The sequence below is a fragment of the Pelodiscus sinensis genome, chromosome 5 (genome assembly GCF_049634645.1).
Source record: "Pelodiscus sinensis isolate JC-2024 chromosome 5, ASM4963464v1, whole genome shotgun sequence".
Classification (NCBI taxonomy): Eukaryota; Metazoa; Chordata; order Testudines; family Trionychidae; genus Pelodiscus; species Pelodiscus sinensis.
The window spans coordinates 86,865,667-86,887,027 of NC_134715.1; the positions used below are offsets into that span (position 1 = coordinate 86,865,667).

A 21,361-nucleotide genomic window follows, 5' to 3' on the forward strand; every position below is an offset into this window, starting at 1 on the left:
ACACAGAGAAGCTCCCACTGCTACTGCTCCCACTATCTGTCTGTTTGATCCACCTTTTGTCTAGTATATTGACTGAGATCTTTGGGGCAAGGACTGTATGTTTTATGCGTGTCCATTGCTTAGGACAACAGTCTGGTGTAAGTACTACTGTGATATAAATAAATCATGTTTACAATGTTACTTCAACGTGTGGTGTACTTAAGGATGTAGCACTGTTTATGAAAGGTATAAGCTAGAAGATATATCAATGGATTTAATCTAATTCTGTCTCCTCTATATTTTTGCACTGGAATGGGTTTACAGTGAGATTTATGACTTATCCCCACATAATAAAAATGTAATTGCTCCAGTGTTTCAAATCAAAGAATAGTATCCTTTTATGTTTTTTCCAATTTAAATTGGTCCGTGGCAAAAAACAATGAGCAGCAGCTTTGTATCAACTGAATTACGGCAAGGTTGACCTGTGTTAGTGGTTAATCTTACTTCTTGATTAGTCTGAGTCCTAAAGCTCCTCAGCTGTATTTTGCACTAAAATAGATGTTAAATAGTAATGATAATTAGCTCACAGAATGCATTTTCATGGTGCTGAAATCCACCCAGGGCCACCAAATTTACTGTAGTATTATTTTCCTTTATCTGTATATATGTAAGACCTTTTAATCATGGCTTTTATACAAAAATGGGAAGGGTTTTTTAATCATTTTGATATTGCATTCATTTTTCCAGATAGATTCTGCTCTTTTGTACAACATTTAGCAATAACTAAGGCTCCATGTTTGTCATGAGAAGTCTGTGTCCCCCCCAGGGGCAGATGACCGTTTTGCGGGGCCCCGGGCAGCATAATTCCGCGGGGCCCCCCCTTTGCCACGGTGCATTCGCAGTGACGCCATGCGCATGCGCGGGGCTTTCTGAAGCGCAGGGCCCGGGGTGGCTGCCCCATTTGCCCTGCCCCATATCCACCCCTGTCCCCCCCATCACTCCTAGGCATCGCCCCCTGTTGCTCCTATTGGCTGCTATTATGGCCGATTGGAGCAGCAGGGGAAAAGCCTCCAGGCAATGCTTTGCTGCATTGCAGTTTCCCCAGCTAGGGGGAAAAGCCACTTGCACAAAGCCACTTCCTCCCGCCCCCAGGCAGAGCCTATGGGTTGGATCCAGCCCTGGTTTCTCAGACTCTAGTCTGTGAAGCTTGGAGCTCTGCCCTCCTGCAGAGGAACCAACCCTGTGTGAGGAACTAGAGGGGGCCACAGTGCTGGATGCCAGCACTGGCTTCCCAGTGCAGAGGGGAGCCTCGAACCTCAGGGGCCAGATCCAGTAACCAGATATGACCCCTGGGCCATAGGTTCCCCAGCCCTGCATTAGAAGGTACAGAGCTGACATACCCAGCCTTCCTGAAGACCCCAGTGGAAGGGGCATGTCAGGACAGGGGACATATGTCTACCCTGCAGGACAAGGCTGAATTAAGATATGCAACTTCAGCTACGTTAATTGTGTAGCTGAAGTCGAAATAGCTTAATTCAGCTTTTGGTGCTGTCTACACAGCAGGAAGTCAAAAGGAAGAACACTGTTCCTTTGATTTCCCTTACTCCTCATAAAATGAGGGTTACAGGAGTCAGAGTCCTCCATCTTGATATTATTTTGAAATAATGGCTTGCTGTGTAAAGGCGCACTTTGTTATTAATATAACATTATTAACTATAACACTACTGTGTAGACAGTCCCGCAGATATGTTCAAATGGCAGTTAGTCTCTGGAGAACCATTACCACCTAGTGAAGGCTACAGTTATCTCAGGGAAAACGAAGGACCCATAACCAGTTCCCTGACAGCTCCCACTCTCTGCTTTGTTGAGTGTAAAGCAGAGAATCTGATCTACACATTAGCCACTTAATGAACAAACTTGCATTATAAAATGTAACAAAACTACTTCTCCTCTCTCCTCACATTAATGACTGGCAATTTCTTTCTTTAAAAAGAAGATAGAGAACCTTACAGAAAAGATTTTCCATTCTAATAAATTACTTGTCATCATATATTGCAAGACCATGACAATATCATGTTTCCTGGGAGTTGTACACCTCTAACGATGTAGTTTTGGTTGGTTGGCAGTTTGATTTAAATCTGCAGGCTCTTTCTGATCACAATGATGTTTTATTTAGTCTGTTTAAAATATTTGGGTGTACTCATATGAAAATGATGAATATGTTCGTAGTTGTGTCCATCTTTGTAGGACCCAAACCTATGAAAAAATAATGAACAAAGCAAAATCATTACAACATAGCTAAAATGAATTAACCCATGCAATTAAATCACACAGTTTTATAGTGTAATAAACATTTAATCTGAAGCAAATGTTTTTAAATTAGGCTTCATTTTAAGGCAGACTTTCTGAGATTACATTTTTTTCCAAAAGCAATATAGGAGGGAAAAAGCAAGCACATCTGAAAGGCAAATTAGACAGAATGACATCTCTGGAGCAAAAAATAAATAAATAAAATAAAATAAATAAAATAAAATAAAATAGAAAGTTGCTTTTAGGAAAACAAAAAGTTTAGTCTATTGCAGCAATATGCCACAAGTCTATTTGTATCAGAATCAGCAATTACATCATGATACAAGGAAATCATAATTACCTATGTGCTCTAGTTATGAAGGAATGAGAATAAAAAACACATTTAAATATGAAATATAAATCAGTTCAAGATGGCTCGATACTATGGACATTCCATAAACGAAACTTCAATTGAATGAGAGTTGCACAGATGCAGTGAAATCCCGATTCCACTGACTGAAATCAATGGAGGTTTTGCCACTGACTTTTAACGAAGACAGGATTTCACCTGTGGAGTGCCTAAAGTCTCAGACCAACTGTTTGTTCAGACTCCCTACTCTTAAAATTATGTCAGAAAGCTGTAAACCCTAGATTAATGGAAAGAAGCACATTTCATATCACATTTTAAAATGTAGCTTTTAATTACTTCTTGATTATTACTGAAGTTTTCTTTTACAAAAATATCAGCTTTGTTTATTCACCATGCCAGTATTGGCAAGACATATAAAAACAAACAAAAATGTCTTTTTTAAAACTTATAGTTAAAAGGGTAAAGCATATTCTTGGAAGGTTTACTGCTTTCAAGTAGGAGTAAAAGTAATTAGGACAGGAAGAAACTTGTTCTGTATTGAAATAAAAGGACAAAGAGCTGGACTTTGAATATGGATTTTATGGAACTAACTTTCAACATACGAAAGAGTTTGTGGAAATCTTCAGTCACATGAGTAACCTAACTGATATTAATACCTAAAAAAATACTGAAACTGACCTCATGAAACTTAGGTATTTCTCCCACTGATTTCAGTGCAAAACAAATTTCCTGCCTATCTTTATTTCTGTACTTCCCGTGAATTAGCAAGAAAATGACACCATATGCCTCCAAAAATTCTTTTTCCGTAATACTTGTTTAGTTATGACTATATACTATTCTAGATATATGCAACATTTGAAAATCTTCATGTAGTGGCTGTTTAGCATTTATATTGTATTTTCTGTTTCAAACAGCTATATAAAATGTCTGATCCAGAGAGGTGCACAGGAACATGCAACTGACATTGACATTAAAAAGAGTCATGAATTAATCTGCACATCACCAATGTGAAGAAGGTATCTTCATTTTACAGAGCAGTACACTAGGGTTCAGAAAGGTTAAATAACTCAAGGCATAGAAATAAAGGGCTCTGGTCTCCTAATCTTGTGTTCAGCCCAGAAGATCACATAGCTTCCCGTGTTATATTTATAAAGCCCAATTGTTCCTGTAACCAAAAGCCCCCCTGCATCCACCCCTCAAAGCTAATGTAATAATCTTTGTACAAAATACATCTTTGCTAGGTATCATCTGAAAACTAACTCCTTGCTGATCAATGATAGTATGGTAACGTGTGTAGCAAGATTAAATGTAAAGATTTGAAATCCCTTTGCATGGTGTCCTTTGCCATGGGTGTCTGGTATAATAGGGGGGGAAGGAATTGCTTTCCCAAACCACTAGCCTGGTCCCGCCCACGCTCTGTCCCCAGAATGACTACAGTAGAATGTGCTCCTGGTTGGGGAGGCTAGAGCCACGCACCCTCCTCCCTCCCTTTGCTCTGGGGCTGTGTAGGCTGGAGTCACACGCCAACCATGCTCCAGGCCCGGGAGGCTGAGGTGGACGCAGCCTGTGGTGGTGGTGGTGGGTGTGCATGGCATATGGTGCGCTGCCCCACCTCCCCATGGTGGGGGGTTCAGGGAGGCAGCCTGGTTGCCATGGGAGCTGGGGCCTCAGCAGAAGGGTGAGGCTGGGGGCTTGCTTCTCCCACCCTATCTTCACCGACGGCCCGTGTTCTTAGTACATGTTCAAAATCACACAGCCCTGCCTAGGAAGAAATATCCTAGATGAAGAAATATATGTTTACATATAAATAGTAAAGAGGGTCCTTGAGACAGCAGAGAGGAGATGGCAGGAGACACAGTACATTTGTATTTCAGCAAACACAAGTGAGAAGAAAGAATGTGGACTCTCCTTTACTGGATTCCATGCCTGGAAACATGTGGTAAGGATTTTACCTTGAACCAAGTCTAGTATGTTTAAGATGTAGCTACTAGAAAACGTTTTATCTGGAAATCATTTCTGACTTTAGTATCTTGTACTTGTACTCACTTTACACCTCTCTTTGTAGTTAAAATAAAATTGTTCTATTTTTAATCTAATTCAATGTTGTGTTTAAATTGTTTAGTAGCTCCACTTAAAATAGCAAACTATTGAATACTGAATCTTTACAAGGGCAATAGACCTTTAATAACTGAATTGTCCAGGAGAGGGTAGAACAATGTAAAATACACATTTTAGGAAAAATTGAGATGGGGGGTGTTAGGGTCACTCTGCAAATGTAATGAAATCTGATAGAAGTCAGAGTGTGACTGGAGCATTGTGAACAGGCTGCTGAGCTTCTGAACCAGGGTTGCAGCTACACGCAGACACTCAGGATGTGGCCTGCATGATGGCTGGCTGCTTGTTGTCAGTGGCCCTGATTGGCAGCTACAACTGCAAAGCATTGTGAGGCAACCATGGTTACAGAATAAGCAGTGAAAACCCCTCACTGGTCTGGATTGCACCTTGCAAAGTGATAGCTTCTCAACTTTTCTCTTTTTAGTAATACAAATCAAATAATGATTATCTTCAATTATTTGTCTAGTACACTGACCATGGGTTGAAATGGATGTCCTCAGGAACTTGACTGGGGTCAATGATGATTTTGTCATTGTCCGCATAATTATCCAAGTCATCTGGAATCCTAAATTTGGCCATCTGAACTTCTGAATCACTCAGACCAGCATGAGAAATGCGGGCATAACCCAACCTATCATATCCAAACACAGAATTACCTTAGAGAAATAGGTCAAAGCCAGATCACCACATTAATACCTTTTAAATCAGCATCTTTAATAGTTATTTTAACTCACTAATATAATTCTTTTCATTTCTGTAACACCTTTCATCCAAAGACCTCAAATCACTCTCCAAATATAAGCTTCACAACAAAATTTTGAATATGAAAAAACTGAAAAACAGTGTAAGTGCCCACGAAAACACACAGAAAGTCAGATGTAAGGGTACAAATGTTATTTAGAAAGCACTATACAGTACTTCCTCATTTAACACTATAGATATGCTTCAGAAAATGATCATGTTAAGTGAAAACGTGTTATGAGGGGTCAATTTTCCCACTGAAAATAATGGAAAAGGTGGGGGTTGCGTTTCAAGCGGTGGTGTCTGTTGGGACCGAGATATAAGGTTGGGGGAGAAAGGGGACTGGGTTACAGCAGGGAGGGGAGGTGTTTGGCTCTGGGGAAGAGGGGAGGGGAGGGGCATTGGGTTGGGAGTATGCCCCTGTGATGGGTCTGCCGGGACTCGCATTGCGTCCGGCGAGGAGGGGGAGGGTCACTGGGGAATGGTGAGGCGAGCGGCGAACCCTTCACCACTTTGCAGGGAGACGGGGGAAGCCCCGCGCAGTTGCCAGCAATGGGCTGGCTGGGGAAACGCAGCTGCCGGCCTGCAAGTGGGGGCAGAAGAGAGGGGGCAAGACGTCCAGCGAGGGGGAGTCAGCGGGGAATGGCGCGGTGAGCGGCAAACCCTCCACTGCTTTGTAGGGAGGCAGGGGAAGCCCCATGTAGCCGCCGGCAACGGGCCAGCTGGGAAATCATGTTATTCTGGGGATAGTCATGTAATTCAAAAAACATTCCCTTAAAAAAAATCGTGCTATCGCAAAAACATGTTAAGCAGGCACATATTAAATGTTAAGCGTACACTATATTGTGCTGTATTGTTATTAAAACATATTGTATGTCTTAACTTTTTTCAGTTAAGTCCATGTGAAAGTTTCCAACAAATATTCAGGGGAAAAGAGTGAATTTAAAACACAGGCATTAATAATAAGTTGTGTTATAAATGTCATCTTTCTCAATACAGCATTTTTCTATGTGTAGTCAGTCTCCTTACTGAGAATATAGTTTACTCCTTTTCAGTCCTGTTAACACTGCAGACTCTATAGAGCTATGCTAGAATGAGCTGAATTCTATTCTGGCTCATGAATCATGAACAGAATTATTTAATAGAGGCTCAATGCTGCAAGGTGCTAAGCATTCAGCACAGCACTTAAGCATGTGGTTAACATGTGGACTTATCTGACAAAGTGAGTTTTACCCATGAAAGCTCATGACCCTATATATTTTCATTAGTTTCTTAGGGTACGTCTAAACAACAGCGTTATTTCAAAATATCTAATTTTGAAATAGTTAATTTGAAATAAGATATTTCGAAATAACGCATCTACACACAAAATGCATTCGAAATAGCATTTTGCTATTTCGAAATACCGTGTCCACACCGATTGGACGCTGAATCGCATTTAAGGCCAGCTGAAACTGGTTCCAGAAGGCAGTTACTTTGTGTGGCTGCTGCCTGAGGCTATCTGAGGCCTGTGCTTAAAGGGACCCCCCTGGACAGCTGGTTCTCAGGTTTCCCTCGCTGAGGGAGAGCAAAGCATTTTTTTCTCTGCATGCTCTGGTTGCCCTCACTCAGAACACCACAGCACTCTGCACCATGGAGCCGGAGCCACCCCTGGGCACTCTGGTGCTTCTTTTGGATGCGTTGCTGCAAGACTGGCTGCACTTTCTGCAGGCTGCCTTGCAGCATCTGCTGCAGCCCAACCCCCATGCCGTCATCTGGACCCTCCTGAGGTACGTGGAGCAGCTGCAGCTCCTGGACGCCAGCGTGCCCCACTGCATCTGGAGTCTGGACACCAGCAGCGACTGGTGGGACCACATTGTCCTGGAGCTCTGGGGAGACCAACAATGGACCCAGAACTTCAGGATGAAGAAGGACACCTTCCTCGAGCTCTGTGAGTGGCTTGCCCCTGCTCTGCAGTGATGGGACACGCACGGGAGGCCCGCCATTCCCCTCCACAAGCGTGTGGCCATTGCCCTATGGAAGCTCTCCACCCCGGATAGCTACCAATCCATGGGGAACCAGTTCAGCATGGGGAGATCCACCATCGCAGCAGTGCTCATGCAGGTATGGCAATCTCCAGCCATTGTGCCAGGAGGGGGGAGGGTGCAAGGAGGGGATAGGATGCCGTAGGGAAAAGTGGGGGAGGTGGTTGCAAGTTCCCTCCACAGGAGGGTTTGTTCTGTCCCACCCACACTACGGCCTGCCCGCGGTGGCCAGCATTGCAGGGGGGTTGCTCCTGGGAAGTGGGGGCATAGGGCAGTGGCGGGGAAGGAGCACTCTCAGCCACCCTGGCACCCAAGTGACTCTCGGTTTTGTGTGTCCCTCTGCAGGTGGTCAAGGCCATCAACAGAGTGCTGGTCCACAGAGTCATCTGCCTCACTGATGTGGACACAGTGATCAAGGGGTCTGGCACCCTGGGCTTCCCCAACTGCTGGGGGCTATTGACAGGACACACATCCCCATCCATGCCCTAGAACACCAGGCTTCCTTGTACATAAACCGGAAGGGATACTTCTCCATCATCCTGACCACTGGGGCCACTTCATGTACATTAATGTGGGCTGGTCCGGCAAAGCACACAATGCGTGGGTTTACTGCAATTCTTCCATGTGCCAAAGGCTGCATGCCAGGACTTTCTTCCCCAACCACCACATCAGGGTCAGGGACGTGGACGTGCCTGTGTGCCTGGTGGGGGATGCAGCCTATCCCCTACAACCCTGGCTCATGAAGCCCTACACAGGACACCTCAACCCCTCCCTACAGGCCTTTAATGCCAAGCTCGGCAGGGCCCGCATCATGGTGGAGGGGGCGTTTAGCCAGCTGAAGGCCCATTTTAGATGCCTCCTTATCCGCCTGGACCTCTCTGAGTGGAATGTTCCGCGTGTGGTGGCAGCGTGCTATGTGCTGCACAATTTGTGCAAGAGGAAGGGGGAAACTTTCCTGCCAGGCTGGATGGCAGAGGCCGACCACTTGGCTGGCCTGTACACACAGCCATGCATGGCTGCCAGCCAGGAGGCCCATCGGGGGGCTGTCAGTATCCGGGAGGCCCTGCGGGAGAGCTTCCACCCAGAGGAGGACTGAAGTCTTCCTGGTGTGCCCCATTGGGGGCTTTTGCCTTATTCCAGCCTCATATCCTTTCACTGACCCCTTCCCTAGCCTCCATTCCTCATGTAAATAAAGACACGTGTTGACAAAAACAAACTCTCTTTATTGAACAAACCTGGGATGGGAGGGGAATGAGAGTGGGAGAGGGGAGGGGGAAACCTAGTAGGAGGAAGCTGGAAGGGGGAGGCAAGGGGAAGAACGGGAAGGAGCAGCTCAGGGTTGGGGGGTCTTGCTGGCTCTCCTGTCTCTCAGCACTGCGGGTGCAGGGGCCTCGGCATACCCAGGGTGGAAGGGTATGGAGGGTGAGGGGGGACGGAGGGGAGGAAGAAGCGGGAGGGGGAGGAGGAGCGGTAGCTGGGGAGGCAGCAGGGGCTGGAGCAGCAGGAGGCAGCAATCCCTGCACCAGGCTCCGCAGGTGGTCGGAGATGGCATGGCCCTGGTCAAGCAGCTCCCGCCAGCTCTTCCGCCACAGCTGCAGGTCTTCATGCACCCAGTAGTCCAGGGTGCAGTGCTGGCCTCACAGAATCCCCAGGTGCTGTCACTGGTACTCCTCCTGGTTATGGGTCAGCCTGCTGGCCCCCGTGTGAGAGGATGTCCTAGGCAGAGTGGTGTGCCCTTCACTCGCAGCTGGTGCGGCTGTGGAGAAACAAGAGAAGTGGTCAGTTATTCCTGGGGATACAGTGGGTGAAGCCCTGTCCCCCCCTCCCCCTGCCCTGCCCGCAAGGAGAGGATGGCAGGTCTGCACACCATCGGAGCCAATGTGCGTGTTCGGAATGTCCTGCTGTCCCTGGGAGTGGGAGCTGGCCTGTGACTGCACCCATGCCCCTGTGCTGTATATAGTGCGGGGGGCGGGGGAAGATATTCCCTGCCTCTGTGTAGAGGGGGCTTGTGTAGGGAGGGCATTGTGCAGTGTCCCACCCCGGGGTCAGGAGCATGTCATGTGCCTTCATACATACACGCGTGTGGGTAACAGGCCAGGGCCCCTGCGTGGCAGCCAGCTGAGGCCATGTGCCCAGGGCTGGCACGGCACATGCACAGGTTGCTGTGTGATCTGTGGTCTCCCTCTCCCCCTCTCCCCCGCCACATAAGGGGACAGTGACGGCACTCACATGTTGTTGCCTCCCCGGCTCGGATGACACCGGTGACAGGCTTGCTGGGATGGCTCGGGGGTCCTGGGTGCACGGCACGCTCCCTCCAGACTACTGTGGCTCCTGGCCGTCCTCCTCCTCCTCCTCGGTCTCCTGATCAGGACCCTCTGCCCCAGGGTGGATGACCACCTGGGGGGCACAGACCATCTGGCCCCCTAGGATGCGGTCCAGGGCATCAAAAGAGGGTGTGCCCCTGGTTGGGAGCTGCCCCCTGTGGCCCTGGCATAGGCCTGCCGCATCTCCTTTATTTTCATGCAAACCTGCTCCTGGGTTCGCATGAGTCCTTTGGTGGCGAGGCTTGCAGCTATCCGCCTATAGACAGCCGCATTCCTCTGTCTATTGTGGAGATCATGGACATTGGAGGATTCCCGCCAAACCTCAGTCAGGTCCATGATCTCCACACTGGACAAGGAAGGCACGCTCCTTTTCTGGACCCTGGCAGGCTCCTGGGAGCTTGCAGACTGGTCCTGGGGAGCAGTGGAGGGCTGGCTGGCACTGGCTGCCTGGCTCATGCTGAGGCAACTGGGTCACGGACAGCAACTGCTGGCTGTGGTCTGGCAGGCTTGTAGCTGGCACAGGCACTGTGGCCAAACAGACTCTACCCCTTTAAGGGCTCCGGGGAGGGTGGGAAGGAGAGGAGTTTTCCTGGTTGTGGCCAGAGTGACCACCAGGGCACCCTGGGAAGGGCTGGAGGCCCTCTATTTCGAAATAAGTGTGTACACAGCATTTATTTCGAAATAGCAATTTCAAAATTGGCATTATTCCTCGTGGAATGAGGTTTACCAATTTTGAAATAAGCCTTTTACTATTTCAAATTAATTTAGAAATAGCAGTTGGCTTGTGTAGACGCTAGTGAAGTTATTTCGAAATAACAGCTGTTATTTCAAAATAACTTTGCTGTGTAGACATACCCTAAGGTGCGACAAGACTACTTGTTTTTAAAGTTACAGACTAACATGGCTACACCTCGGATTTTTAACCACACGACCGTACAGTCATTAGCTTCAATGCAAAGCTTTTCTGAATAGGATCCAGAGTGCCCAATACCTCAACAAGATCAAGCCCTAGTATAACATTTCCAAATGTGTATCACTGGTGGCGATGAACAAGAATTCTAGAATGAGATTGCAGGGCTGAGATTTAGGAAAATAAAGTCTTTATGTATTTACTCAAAGACTTGATTTGGAAGTCTTAGAAGCAAGAGCTGGAACCCCCCCCCCCCCATGCCATTTTTACAGAGTAACTTGAAAAAGTAAAATCGCATGAAGTCTGACATCCCTTTATGTTCCATATTACTTTATGTAATACTCAATTGTCTGCATTTAGTTTAGTAGTTTGCCTTCAGCCAATCAGAAAGTTTGGTGTAAATTAAAGAGGAGAATTAAATACAGTAAGCTCTTCCATTCAGATGAGTTATACAGGTTTAGATCATGAGATCTAAAAATGAGAACAGTAACATATCTAAAACAAATGAGTAAATTATTAATTTTTATATACCTTATTAGTCCACGATACATGATATAATCACACCACCTGTCATTATCCGTGCTGTCAATATCCTATGGGGAAAAATTAAGTAAATATGATGAGGTTTCCTCACAGGCAAACTTAGATCAGGCGAGTCCACACAACAGCTGCTGTGGTGCCATAATATAGGTGCTTGCTACACTGACAGAAGTGTTTTCCCCCCATTAGTGTATGAAGTCCACATCCATGAGCAGCACTATCCAGGTTGATATAAGAATTCTTCCATCAACCTAATCATGTATACACTGGGGATTAGGTCTATTTAATTACAGTGTTCTACAGTGTGAATTTTTCTCAGACCTAAGCAACACAGCTAGGTTGATATAAATTTTAAATGTAGACCAGGCCTCTGTTACACAATCTATATGTAGACACAGAACAAGGAAATGATTTGCATGAGATATAGTCAAAAGTTGCAAAGGAAACAGAATCCTGATATTAGATCCAGACAGTAAGTAAAGAAAGACTGATTTTAAAAGGTACTTTATTCAAATAATTTTAATAGTAAATTATGGGTAATTGAAAAATATAACAGATTTTTTTAAAGATTTTTTTGAAAAAAGTGTGTATTTGTAACCCTATAATCTGTCAGTTATTTTTTGTAAATTAGATACCTGCTATAGTTAGTAGTAATTCTACATTACCTTAACATTACCATTTTCAATTAATTCTATGTAATCTCTGGATCCTGGAGCTGAAGTGATATATCCTAAAAATACAAGCTGTCGAGAGCTATTCTTCAGCAAGTTTGAAACTGCAATAGCCTGGAGCTTCCTGTCCAAGTCATCTCTGAAAGAAGTGGGAAACAGTTATTAAAAATATGTTTTAAAAACATATCAAAAAAGATTCTCACTGGGACAAACACAGAAAATTATGTGCTATGCATTGGAAAAAGGTGTATGAACATTTACAAAATAAGGTGCTTTTTAAACTTTTGAAATGTTTGAACTAAGCCACAAATTAGATGCAATTAAGTGCCTCTTTCTCCTCAACATATTCCTTGAACAGCTTATTGTAAGCTTTATACAATGCTTTAATCACCATGAGCATCTCATCTGAGTATCTTGTGCAATTAAGACTTTGGGTCTGTCTGTCTAAACCATAAGTTTAATTGTGCTGGCACATAACTGCCTGGAATGTTAACATGACTTTTTAATTGTACTTGGACAGAACAAGCAGATCCTAGCACTGCATTACAGAATCATAATAACGCTTAGATAATGTAACAATTTCTCTAACACCATTAAAAAATGGTCCCACAAACACTTCCAACAAAAATGGTGCTGGAACATGTGAATTCCAAAACATGCCAGGCTGCACTGGCATTATAGGACTTGACCATAGACCATAGTCATGGGACCAAATTACCTGTTCTAACTGATTAAAACTACATTGGATCAGATGTCCCTGTAAACTGCCCTGATTATAACCAGATCCTCTGACTCAGTTTTAGATAATATTATGGCTCTTTTTTTCTAGGTTTCTGCATGTTATCAGCTTTCACCAGCTGTACCAAGGGAGATCTCATCTATATTTTTTATAGATTTGGGACCAAATACTGCTCAGACAGTGAGTTGCATCTGGGGTCTCTAGTGCCAAAATAAACAAAAAAAGAGCAGGGCAAACATTACTATTCCTCGGCTAGTGGAGTGAATGAGTGGATGGCTATGAGACACACAATTAAATTGATAATTAAACCAGTGTAAACTCCTATGTGGACATTCATAAAATCCGCTCGATTCAGGTTTAGCTTAATTTGGTAACTTGAATCACTGTGATTTACACCAATAAGCCTGGCATAAACTAAATTTAAGAGTGTCCACACAGGAGTCTGCACCGGTTTAACTAAATCAATTTAAAGACTGATATTAGTTTAACCAGAGCAGGTTGTGTGTGTAGACAACACCAGAAAATCATTATTCTCCAGCATATTTGAATTGTAAATCTGCAGAACAAAATGCTTATGGCCAGAATATACCTTCTTATTGCTCTTATTGTATTTACTGGGTTTCTAAAGGATTCCAATAAAAATAACAGTGATCCAAGTAATGGAGCTGGTCTACTTCCTCCTACAGCTAACACACGCTTAACACAAGGTGTGATGTATTGGAAGGGTACTACCCTTTTCTAAACATCCCAGCATTTAGTAATTAAAGGGTTAGACCCAGAACAGTGTGTATCAAGGAAGTGTTGGCAGAGAGCCATGAGAGCCAATGGGAAGACAGTGGGAGAAATTTGAAATGAATCAGATTTGCCTGCTCTAATCTCCTTTGCATGTGAGTTCAGAGAGGAGCTGGGAGAGACATGGACTGAGCAGGAATAAGGCATGGATTTCCCAGCAATATCCATGTCTAAGAAAAAAACCCTAAACTTTGGAACAGCAGAGATGTAAGTAGAACAGGGAATGTTTAATTAGACATAATCAGGTTATTCTCTTTATTTTCTTGGTTTGTGGGATTTCTCTGTGCCGGGTTAAGACATCCTCTCCCCTCCGTACACTATACCTGAAACTGAATCCCAGGGAAGCAATTTGTTGTGCTTTAATCTGTTTTTTTGTTGTTGTTGTTACTTTGTAATAACCAGCAACCAAGCATCTCTACCAAATATATTTTCTTTGTTTTGTTAATAAAATCACTTTTTAATACTATAATCCAATTTCTGTGTCCTAGAAGGCAGGAGGTTATGTGTCTATGTGGCTGAAACTGAAGGCCAGCTATTAAGAGTTTGTTAATAGTTTGTTAAGTACAGTTTGTTTTCAGTTTCTTTCCTAAGGGACAGTTAAAGAGCTTGGAGTTACCTCACATGAAGAAATTCCAGTGTGTCTTCCTGGCTTTCAATGATTTGTTTTATTTGTTTTTTGCATTTGGGTGATAGCAGCATACCATCCAATGAAACTGTGACCTTGGGAAGTTTAAGCAGAAGCCTCTCATGGCAAGTTATTTTAAAGTCTCTTGCAGGCCCCCACATTCTGCACTCGAAGTGGCAGAGTGGGGAATAGCCTGGACACAAGCCAAACAAAAGAATGGTTTAAAAAAGACACTGGTCCAGACCTATACAAAGCTCTGTGCTGAACTAGCTATCTTCCTCACAGGTCCTCCAATACATCTCTGTGAGAGAAGACTTGCACTGATATAATTCCATTTTTTTTTTTTAAAAAGAACCCTTGATTACTTTAAAAGTTATGGTTTCTGATTACTGTTCCCCACTTTCAAAACAACAATAACGAATGAATACAACTTTGGATCTGCTTCCTTCACAAGCTGACAGTAGCATTATAAACTGATAAACAGAGCAATGCTTGGTATGGGGTGATCTTGTGCTTCTTCTCCAAAGATTCTGGAGCTCAGGTGTGTGCGAAAAGCAAGTTCCTCCCTGAAAGGAGGCTTCTGAGGTTTTCATTTGCAGTCAGGTCACATTTTCAAACTTCTATTTGTATTTATAAGGGCTAGAATTTTTTAAAGTGAAAGCTGAGATCCTAAAAATCACTTGAAGCCTGGAGTTGAGGCTTTTAAGAAAAAAAATCTTCCCAACATCACAAGACTCGAGAAATTTGCAAGAATTGGTAACACTAGTATTCTCTAAATCAATAGAAAACTGGGCTGGAGACTTTAAGTCACTACAGGAATGCTGCTGAAAGGGAGGGTGGAATGGTCAGGGAAGAGTTGTACAGGAGAGAACTCTAGGCTGATCAGAAGGTAAGAATGCTGGCACTAAGCACTGAGCTCCATCCCTTCCCCAGAGCTACCAGAGGAGATGATTGTTTCTATTTTTTTCCTTCTGGCCCTTTGATCAAGTGCCAAGAGACAGAGGACTTGCTGTGTTGTTATTCTCTCATGCTTCACCTTTTAAAGGACCACTGACTGAGCAAGACACTCAGCATTACTCCTAGCAAATCAAAGGGTTAGGAGACCAACCAAGGTGGGCCAACTTGTCAGCAACTGTGCAGCCAGAGGGATCAGAGTTGGCCTTACGGCTTCCAACAGCATTCCCTCCGCTCCTGTTTCTGTGCGTGTGAGAATTTTTCTGACTCCCCAGTACTGCAGTCTTTGGGTATGTCTACATTGCATTCCTCCTTCAAGAGGGGAATGCAAATTCAGACAAACAAAATTGCAAATGAAGCATAGATCTGAATTTCTCACTTCATTTGCATAATGGCAGCTGGCCACTTTTCCAAAATACCGTATTTCGAGAAAAAAATGGGATTATTTTGAAAAGAAACCCTTCTTTCGAAATAACCCTTCTCCTTAAAAAATGAGGTTTAAGGGTTATTTTGAAGGAAGAGTTTCTTTTCAAAATAACCCCGTGAGGACCATGTTTTTTTTCTTGGAATACGGTATTTCAGAAAAGTGGCCACCGTGATTATATAAATGAAGTGTGGGAAATTCAAATCCGCGCTTCTTTTGCAATTTCATTTGTCTGCAATTGCATTCCTCTCCCTATGGCCAATTTCTCCCACTGTGTATTAGAATGTGCTTCTCCTTTCTTTACTACCTGAAAGTCAGATTCTTTGGGTGGGGACACAAAGTTGAACAGAAAAATAGAAGTGATTGGCTGCCTGCTTTAAGCTTTCTTTTAGAGGACAAATTGGGAGCTCTTTCAGATCAATTCAGTTTAATTAATAAGATGGTTTCCAACAAATCCAGCTCACTGGGGTACGTCTAGACTACAGAGTTTTGTCGACAGATACTGTCGACAAATCTTCTGTCGACAAAGAGCGTCTACACTACATTCAGTTCTGTCGACTAAGCAAGCTGCTTTGTCGACATGGCAGTGTAGATGCAAGGACAGTTTACATGCAATAACACCTTCCGTCAAAAGAACTCTGTCGACAGAAGGCGTTATGCCTCGTAAAATGAGGTTTACCAGTGTCGACAAAACTGCTGAGTTCTGTCGACGTTATGTCGACAGAACTCAGCAGTAGTGTAGACGCAGGTATAGTTTTGTCAACAAAAGTTTTGTCGACAATAGTTTTGTCGACAAAACTCTGTAGTCTAGATACACCCTAGGGGCTCGTCTACACTGGCCCCTTTTCCGGAAGGGGCATGTAAATTTCATGAGTCGTAGTAGGGAAATGCGCGGGGGATTTAAATATCCCCCGCGGCATTTAAATAAAAATGTCCGCCGCTTTTTTCCGGCTTTTAAAAAAGCCGGAAAAGAGCGTCTACACTGGCCCCGATCCTCCGGAAAAAGCGCCCTTTTCCGGAGGCTCTTATTCCTTTGAAGTAGGAATAAGAGCCTCCGGAAAAGGGCGCTTTTTCTGGAGGATCGGGGCCAGTGTAGACGCTCTTTTCCGGCTTTTTTAAAAGCCGGAAAAAAGCGGCGGACATTTTTATTTAAATGCCGCGGGGGATATTTAAATCCCCCGCGCATTTCCCTACTACGACTCATGAAATTTACATGCCCCTTCCGGAAAAGGGGCCAGTGTAGACATAGCCTAGGAGTTCAGCTTCTTAGGTGGGAAAGGGTTTGGGAGAACTAAATGGATGGGCATAAGGAAGCAAATTCTGGTAGTCACTTCTCACATTCTCTTAGATCCTGGCCACCCTTTTAGCAGGCGGTTATGGCCAGACACTTTCAGCTTGCTTTCTTACATAATTATAATAATGAGTGAGTTTATGGAATTACCACCAGTATTGCTGTTCCAGTACAACTCACATTTCTTGCATGTTTAGCCTGGGATTTCCTCAGGGCAGAATTCTGTTTAAGTATTGTCCATTCATTAGTTTAAAATGCCATATACACAATACAGCCTTATGAGTAACAATTAAACACAGAGTAAACTGGAAGCTGCTTAACTATGCTTCATAGGTTTTATGCAAAGAGGGCCCTAAACTGGAGGAACATTGGGAGGGACATGACTGGGGCCCCATAAGGGGAGGAAGTGAGGGAGTGCGAGCTTGCTCCATTCCTGGTCCTGGCTCTGCTAACAAACTCCTTCTGTTTTCAGAAGCTTTTTTGTGTATTATATTCCTTATCTGATTTATATTTATCATGCATAAAATTACAGAAATTAAGAGATACATCTTTAAATCTAATAATTGGGATCTTAATATTAGGTACCGTGTAAAACAGTGTTTCTTAAACTTTTTAAGATGGAGGAACACCAAACAATTTTTTTTTTTTGGAACACCAATGATTTTTTGTTGAGAGAAGAAAAAAAAAGAGGACGGGGAAAAGTTATTGAGCAAAAAAAAGTCAGGGAGGGGAAATTATTGAGCCCTTTAAGGGCAGCCATTTTGAACTCTGTTGTTCTCTGCAGTACACCTCCAACTGCCTTGCAACACACTAGTGTGCCACGGAACACAGTTTAAGAAACACTGGTGTAGAATAAAGCAAAATAAACTATAGCTACTTAAAGATTCATAAAACTCGCCTGATTATTAATATATATTATACAGCCATAATCTTTTAAATAAAAGATTGAGAAAGACAATATATTTACTAATCCCTTCAAGCTTTTGATTTATCAATGCAAGTCTTCATTTCAGAAGCTGGAGGTCAGGTTTTATACCTCCAGTTTTAGCTGTCTAGTAAAAATAATGAACTTGGTTTTTTTTCTTGCTTTCTCCATGTTTTACACAATGTATCATATTAGAAATCTCAGAATTGTATCCTTCAGTGGAGAGAGGAAAAACACCCTACATTGAGGCCCTATAATTTCTTACCAACTCACAAAGTATGCCTTCTACCTATACCTGAGTCTGTCTCTCCATGACAGAACACAATAGAACTCTAACTACTGAGAGGAAGGAGGCTGAGGAAAGGGCAAGGAATCCAATATAGTTTCAAAGCCAATCATGACTTCAAGTACTGTAGATACTAAACAGAACACAGTAGCTTTGCAAGGTCTGTAGCAATGTAAACTTGGATACATTTGAGTTTTCCAGGACACATTTCTACCATAAATTAATAAATCAAGATCCTTTCCCAAACCACTAACTTTATCATAATATCTGGTTAAAAAGCAATTATTATGGTGGAAAATGTTTAAAGGACATTTATTTTATAAAAACCACTACCTAATGTTAATTACATTTTGCTTTGCATTTTCTATGTAACTAAATTTAAAAAAAAAAGCACACACTCTTCATTTCCAAAGTGAGCAACAACAAAATCCACCAGCTTCCCAGTGAAGTTGACAGTCATAGAGATGGCTGGTGCAATCTCTCCCTCTGGCGATGGGAGAAGGTGATGTCTGGATTTCACAATTGGGTATCTTGACAGAGCCATGATCCTGCAGGGAAATAGAAAAAAAAACTTTTTTTTTCGGTTCTAAAATATGGGCACAGGGCCACAATGCTATTCTGTAAGTACACAACAAAAGCAGAACACAATAAAATAAGTGTGTATATTAAAACATTCATTCATTTTTTTGCACATACCTAAAAAAACCACTTTTAAAAAGTTGTATTTAAACACACATTTTTTGTCAAGGATACTCTTTCACTATAGAAAGGAGCAGCTAAGAGTATACCAGCAGGGATTACAGCACACAGAAAAAATGACACTGTGCCATCCACAACTCATAAGAGAACAGATCTTTCAGAGAAATTATTCACCCTAGGAAGATGCTTTGATATCCTAGACAATGCACATGTTACAGCAAGAATCTCCTAAAAAGCAGCACAATTTCACTGAATTTCCTGCCATCCACGGTACCGGATGGTTTGGTATTTTGAAAAATGAAAATAAGCATGACGTTTTGATTTAGAGTACTACTGCAAAATAATTCATGGAAGGAAGACTGAAAAACAGTTAATATGCTCCATGCAAAATAGAAATAACAACCCTTCCATAACTTTTGATTACAAGTGAGCTGTAATCCAACCTTAAATTGCCAAGTTTTCATTTGTTCACTCTCAGTGTGGACTTTAAGTGTAGTTTTTACTTTCAAAATATTTTATGATGCAGTATTTTAATGGGCAATTTTGCAAGACCATGTGACCATATTCTGCATTCTTTAAAAAATCATGAGGCGGAAACAGGTTCGCAAAGCGTTGAGTCCCAGAGTAGAAATTAAAATTAAAGTGTAATAAACATTGAGGAAGCTCAATATGCTATTGAAACCTGAAAATTCCCCCTAACACAATTCAGTATCATAAAAATCATTATTTTGACCTGTAAAGACCTTAAAATACACATTGAATGGTAGATGATCAGATAGTAACATAAAACTGGATACAAGAGACCTGATCACAAAAAATATGCACAGATGTATCTTAGGGTACGTCTAGACTACATGGCTCCGTCGACGGAGCCATGTAGATTTGTTGTTTTGGAAAAGGGAAATGAAGCCACGATTTAAATGATTGCGGCTTCATTTACATTTACATGGCTGCCGCGCTGAGCCGACAAACAGCTGATCAGCCCTTATTCCACGAGGAATAACGGGGCTGCCGACAAAGGGCTTTGATGTCGACGGGGGAATGTCCAGACTAGCGCGCGAGCTGACAAACAGCTGATCAGCTGTTTGTCGGCTCAGCGCGGCAGCCATGTAAATGTAAATGAAGCCGCGATCATTTAAATCGCGGCTTAATTTCCCTTTGCCTACAACCCTCATCTACATGCCTCTGCCGACAGAGGCATGTATTCTAGAGACAGCCTTACTGTATATTTGCCTGTATAAAGCCCAAGCTAGATTCAAACATGTTAATCAAAATTCCAATTTTCTCCCCATGATGTATACTGTACTTAAGCCTGAATCCCAAATTCCCCAAGGCCAGAAAATACTTAAGAAAAATAACAGCTAGCTATAATATTTAGAATATGTCTCTTCTCAGTCTAGGCAGACTGCAAAAGCTGTAGTATTTCCCTTCATTCTGCTGCACGGTAGAAGAATCTGGTTGGCAGACTTTGAAGACTGGCTTTGTCCAAAAACAACAAATCATAGAATCATAGAATACTAGGACTGGAAGGGACCTTGAGAGGTCATCGAGTGCAGTCCCCTGCCCTCATGGACTTTATAGACTAACAAAACATGTAGATGGTATCATGAGCTTTTGTGGGCACAGTCTGCAAAGTCTATAAAGTGCTACCAGACCATTTGTTGTTTTTTTAGTTTATCCTGTACAGACTAACTTGGCTACCCCTGAAGCTTTTGTCAAGACTGGCATCTTCTTTATTGAATTCTGTAGCTAGAATCTTGGCACACACTATTCTCAAAATAAATAAATAAATAAAAAAACAAAGAGTGGTCCTGTAGCACCTTAGAGAGTAACAAAACATATACAAGTAGAGCAAAAGGCATAGAAACCCCAAAATTTTGAGGTTTCTATTACCTCTGAATTTTGGGGTTTCTATGCCTTTTGCTACACTCATCTGAAGAAGTGGGTTATGCCAATGAAAGCTCATGATACTATATATATTTTGTTAGTCTCTAAGAGTATATCTACATTACAGCATTATTTCGAAATATCTAATTTCGAAATAGTTATTTCGAAATAACGTGTCTACACACAAAATGCATTTCGAAATAGCTTTTTGCTATTTTGAAATAGTGCGTCCACACTGATTGGGTGCTGAATCACATTTAAGGCCAGCTGGAACTGGTTTCAGCAGGGCATCAGGTCAGAAGTTACCTTGTGGTCAGGGCGGCCAGCAGGGCACCCTGGGAAGGGCTGGAGGCCCCCTATTTCAACATAAGCATCTACACAGTGCTTATTTCAAAATAGCAATTTCAAAATTGGTGCTATTCCTCGTGGAATGAGGTTTACCAATTTCGAAATAAGCCCTCTGGTATTTTGAATTAATTTCAAAATAGCAGTTGGCTTGTGTAGATGCTAGAAAAGTTATTTTGAAATAATGACTGCTGTGTAGACATATTCTTAGGTACTACAGGACCACCCTTTGTTTTTAAGTTTTTTTTAGTTACAGCCTAACACGACTACCTCTCTGAGACTGTTCTTAAAGTCTGCTGTCCAGCTTCCCTGAGCTTTCCTCATCCACCTTTGGTACAATGAGGGCTGTATTGTACATTAAGTTGCTAAGAACTTTTATCATTAAATCTTGCAACATTTTAATTCATATTTTTAAAAATCTGTGTCTTTTC

General features: G+C 42.7%; 1 protein-coding gene across 2 annotated transcripts in view; it reads right to left on the reverse strand.

The window, feature by feature from the left end:
* Positions 1–1,653: 1,653 nt before the first annotated feature.
* The window catches only part of CWH43 (cell wall biogenesis 43 C-terminal homolog), a 72,734-nt gene continuing 53,026 nt past the window's right edge, over positions 1,654–21,361 (reverse strand). Inside the window, exons 13-17 of one of the 2 annotated variants that reach the window (XM_075930447.1) lie at positions 18,398–18,547; positions 11,958–12,102; positions 11,284–11,345; positions 5,229–5,384; positions 1,654–2,235 (exon numbers count right to left, since the gene is read on the reverse strand). In XM_075930447.1, coding sequence (XP_075786562.1) covers positions 2,148–2,235; positions 5,229–5,384; positions 11,284–11,345; positions 11,958–12,102; positions 18,398–18,547 — 601 coding nt within the window. In that variant the 3' untranslated portion in view covers positions 1,654–2,147. The remainder of the gene's footprint in view (positions 2,236–5,228; positions 5,385–11,283; positions 11,346–11,957; positions 12,103–18,397; positions 18,548–21,361) is intronic. The other variant, XM_075930446.1, reaches the window with a different exon arrangement.